The sequence below is a fragment of the Theobroma cacao genome, chromosome 9 (assembly GCF_000208745.1).
Source record: "Theobroma cacao cultivar B97-61/B2 chromosome 9, Criollo_cocoa_genome_V2, whole genome shotgun sequence".
Lineage (NCBI taxonomy): Eukaryota > Viridiplantae > Streptophyta > Magnoliopsida > Malvales > Malvaceae > Theobroma > Theobroma cacao.
In genome coordinates this window covers 13,791,768-13,795,693 of record NC_030858.1, presented here as the reverse complement: position 1 = coordinate 13,795,693, position 3,926 = coordinate 13,791,768, and the positions used below count along the sequence as shown (strand labels likewise).

The window sequence follows — 3,926 nt, the reverse complement described above, 5'->3', positions numbered from 1 at the left end:
GTTAAAACTCTCTTTTCGTAAAATGTTCATTGTAAATATTTGCATGATATTTTGTATCAAAATAACATGGTGAATATGTAATAAATTTCATGAATGCACACCACACAAACAATAAGGCACAATTTCCTTTGATATAAATCTTTTCGAAAAGCTTGTTTCCTAGTTGAAAACACTTTACTTATACTATATATATATATTCCAAATGATTTCTAAAAATAATTCCATCAACGCATGCTTTCCATAAATTTTGCACTTCACGTAAAATAAACATACATGTATATATATAAGGAATTTTTAAAATTGACACCCCTTACTCACCTCATAATAATGGGATATTACTTCACTATTGATTCGTACGCATATATAATTATTCCTATTTGTCGGTCACATACTTCGTTCGGCACACCTCCACGACAAACTTTCCTAGCAACAATTTAAACTCAGTATACTTAATCACACATTTGTATGGGTAGCAACTTAATTAAAAATTTCTTAAACAACTTGCATATTTTTCATCCAAAATATGCACAATATTAAACTACCCATAAATCTTAAAATATAAAATTAACTTACCATTGGGCCTTTTTCATTTCTTTATGACCTTTAGACCCTCTCCATGGGCTTCTCCATTTTTTTTTATTTGGGCTAAGCCCATTTATTTTTATTTCCTATTGGGCCATGCCCACTTATTTTCTATTGGGTCATGCCCACTTATTTTCCATTGGGTCATGCCCATTTATTTTCTATTTCTTTTCTTTTCTTTTTTCTTTTTCTTTCTTTTTCTCTCTTCCATGTTTCTTATTTTTTTTTCTTTCCAGCCCGTGGCTTCCCTTCACCACCATGGCTTCCTCTTTTCACCACCATGGCTTCCTCTCTTCATCATTATGGCTTTCTCTCTTCCTTTCCTCTCAAAATCAGTTACCAAAAACCTCATTTTCTGCTCTAAAATCGGTAAATTTTCAGTAACAAAACTCCTCAATATTGGTAGCACAAAGCTGTCCAATTTTCTGCACAAATTGGTAGCAAACAGCTCCAATTTTTTTGCACAATTTTTCTGCACAAATTGGCAACAAACAGCTCTAATTTTTCTGCAGCAAATAGCTCCAATTTTCTGCACAAATTGGCAGCAAACAACTCCAATTTTTCTAAACAAATTGGTAGCAAATAGCTTCAATTTTTTTGCATCCAAAATCAGCCATAAAAACCTCAAAAATTCTAGCAATTAACCTCGAAAAAATCAACTTTCTTACCTCAAAATTTTTAGCTTTCTTCTTCCTCCAAAATTGCAGCAAAAACTCTCTTTTTCCTTCCTCAAAGTGTAGCAAAACCATTCTCTTTGCTCTTCTTCTCTCACGGTTCTTTCTCTCCCTTTTTCTCTTCATTTCTTTCTTCCTTTATTTTTCTTCTTCACTAACCTCCAAAATTTTCTCTCTTCCTTTTTCTTTCCTCACATGGTCGGCCCCAACCTTCGTTTCTACACTCTTCTCTTTTGCTTTCTTTACTTTTTTGTCTTTCTTCCTTTCTTTTGTATGGTCGGCCATTCACCTCACTTGGTTCCAATTTAATATTATTCCAAATAACTTTGACTTTTCTTCATTCCCATCCAAACCACATCATTTCCATTCTTGACTCACGTGGTCACTCATGTACATATAAAAATATTGTTTGACTTTTCAACATCTTTTCTTCATTATTTTATCATCCATTTTATTTTTATTTTATTTTTATTTCTTCAAAACAATAAAATTTACATATTATGCCTTAACTTCATTTTATTTGGTACTCAATCTTCCGATTTTCGTATCTTAAAATTTGATCATTCCGACATGTTTAAAAATTTTAATTTCCTTCTATCTTCCTTTTCTTACACATGTATAATCAAAATATCGAGATCGTATTTCAACGCGGTGTCACTATAATATTTAAATATTTACTTACTCGCGTTAGCTCGATTTAATAAAATCACGTTATCACAATTATCGTCGTTTTCCTTCAAAATTCTTCTTTACTTCTTATCCCCCACATAAATTAGTCATATTCCATTTTTCATGACTAATTTCGACAACATATAAAATATTAATATTTTAATATTATTTTATTTCAAATTTTTTTTTACTTGCCTTCTTTGGTCCCGAAACGCATCATTACATCTCGGTTTACTTTCGAATCATCCTTTAGCTTACTAATTCTTCTCCAACGAAAATATTATTATTTAATTATTATTTTTGCACGCGCGAAGCATTTTATTCTTGAATGTTCCTTTCATCCTTTGTCGCTCTTTAGCACACCAATTCGCATCAAATGATCATTCGTTTGATCAATAAGGTCTTATTTGTGTCCAACGAGGGTGTCGGGTATTACACCGTGGCTTCCTCTCTTCACCACCGTGGCTTCCTCTCTTCACCACAATGGCTTCCTCTCAAAATCGATCACCAAAAGCCTTATTTTCTCACCATTTTTGTTGCTATTTTCTGCTCTAAAATTAGCAGATTTCCAATTCAATTTTCAGCAACAAAACTCCTTAATTTTGGCAGCACAAAGCTGTCCAATTTTTTGCACAAATTAGCAGCAAACAGCTCTAATTTGTCTACACAATCAGCTTCAATTTTTCTGCACAAATTGGTAGCAAACAGCTCTAATTTTTTTGCACAAATTGGCAGCACTTTGCTGTCCTTCAATGGCAGCAAAACCTCAAAAATTTTCAACTGCAAATTCACACAATTTCAGCGACAAAAACCTTAAATTTTTAGCACCAAAATCAGCCATAAAAACCTAAAAAATTCCAGCAATTTACCTTAAAAAAATCAGCTTTCTTACTTTAAAATTTTCAGCTTTCTTCTTCCTCCAAAAATTGCAGCAAAAAGCTCTCTTTTCCTTCCTCAAAGTGCAACAAAACCATTCTCGTTGCTCTTCCTCTCCCACGGTTCTTTCTCTCCCTTTTTCTCTTCATTTCTTTCTTCCTTTATTTTTCTTCTCTTTTTCTTTTTCATAACCGACTTAACTTTTCTCTCTTCCTTTTTCTTTCCTCACATGACCGGCCCCCACTTTCCTTTCTACACTATTCTCTTTTGTTTTATTTACTTTTTTGTCTTTCTTTTATTCCTTTGTTCAACCGGCCATTCACTTCACTTGGTTCCAATTTAGTATTCTTTCAATTGACTTTGACTTTTTTTCATTCCCATTCTTGACTCATGTGGCCACTCATGTACATATAAAAATATTATTTAACTTTTCAACATCTTTTCTTCATTATTTTATCATCCATTTTATTTTCATTTTATTTTTATTTCTTCAAAACAATAAAATTTACATATTATGCCTTAACTTCATTTTATTTAACACACATCCCTCAAATTTTCATATTTTAAAATTAATTCTTCCGACGTGTGTAAAAATTCTAATTTTATTTTATCTTCCTTTTCTTACACGTGTATAATCAAAATATCGAGATCGCATTTCAACCCGATGTCATCATAATATTTAAATATTTACTTACCCGCGTTAACTCGATTTAATAAAATCACGCTGATGCAATTATCGTCGTTTTCCTTCAAAATTCTTCTTTACTTCATCTCCCTCACTTAAATTAGTCATATTCCATTTTTCATGACTAATTCCGACAACATATAAATTATTAAAATTTTAATATTATTTTATTGAATAAAATATTATTTTATTTCAAAATTTTTCACTTGCCTTCTTTGGTCCCGAAACACATCATTACATCTCAGTTTTACTTCCGAATCATCCTTTAGCTTACTAATTCCTCTCCAACAAACATATTATTATTTAATTGTTGTTTCTGCACACGCAAAGCATTTTATTCTTGAACGTTCCTTTCATCCTTTGTCGCTCTTTAGCACGTAAATTCATATCAAACAATCATTCGTTTGATCAATAAGGTCTTATTTGTGTCCAACGAGGGT

General features: G+C 31.7%; 1 protein-coding gene across 3 annotated transcripts; it reads right to left on the bottom strand.

The window, feature by feature from the left end:
* Nucleotides 58–1,502, bottom strand: LOC108663311. 3 transcript variants are annotated; one of them, XR_001929263.1, is made up of 2 exons: nucleotides 1,251–1,502; nucleotides 58–418 (listed from the first exon to the last, which is right to left on the bottom strand). XR_001929263.1 is itself a non-coding variant. In XM_018126999.1 (2 exons), the coding sequence occupies exons 1-2, from the start codon at nucleotides 1,380–1,382 to the stop codon at nucleotides 833–835; spliced, it is 411 nt and encodes a 136-aa protein (XP_017982488.1). In that variant the 5' UTR covers nucleotides 1,383–1,502; the 3' UTR covers nucleotides 687–832. The 3 variants fall into 3 exon arrangements, 2 of the variants coding, with proteins under 2 accessions (XP_017982488.1, XP_017982489.1); XM_018126999.1 differs by lacking the exon at nucleotides 58–418 and adding an exon at nucleotides 687–1,111; XM_018127000.1 differs by lacking the exon at nucleotides 58–418 and adding an exon at nucleotides 687–1,054.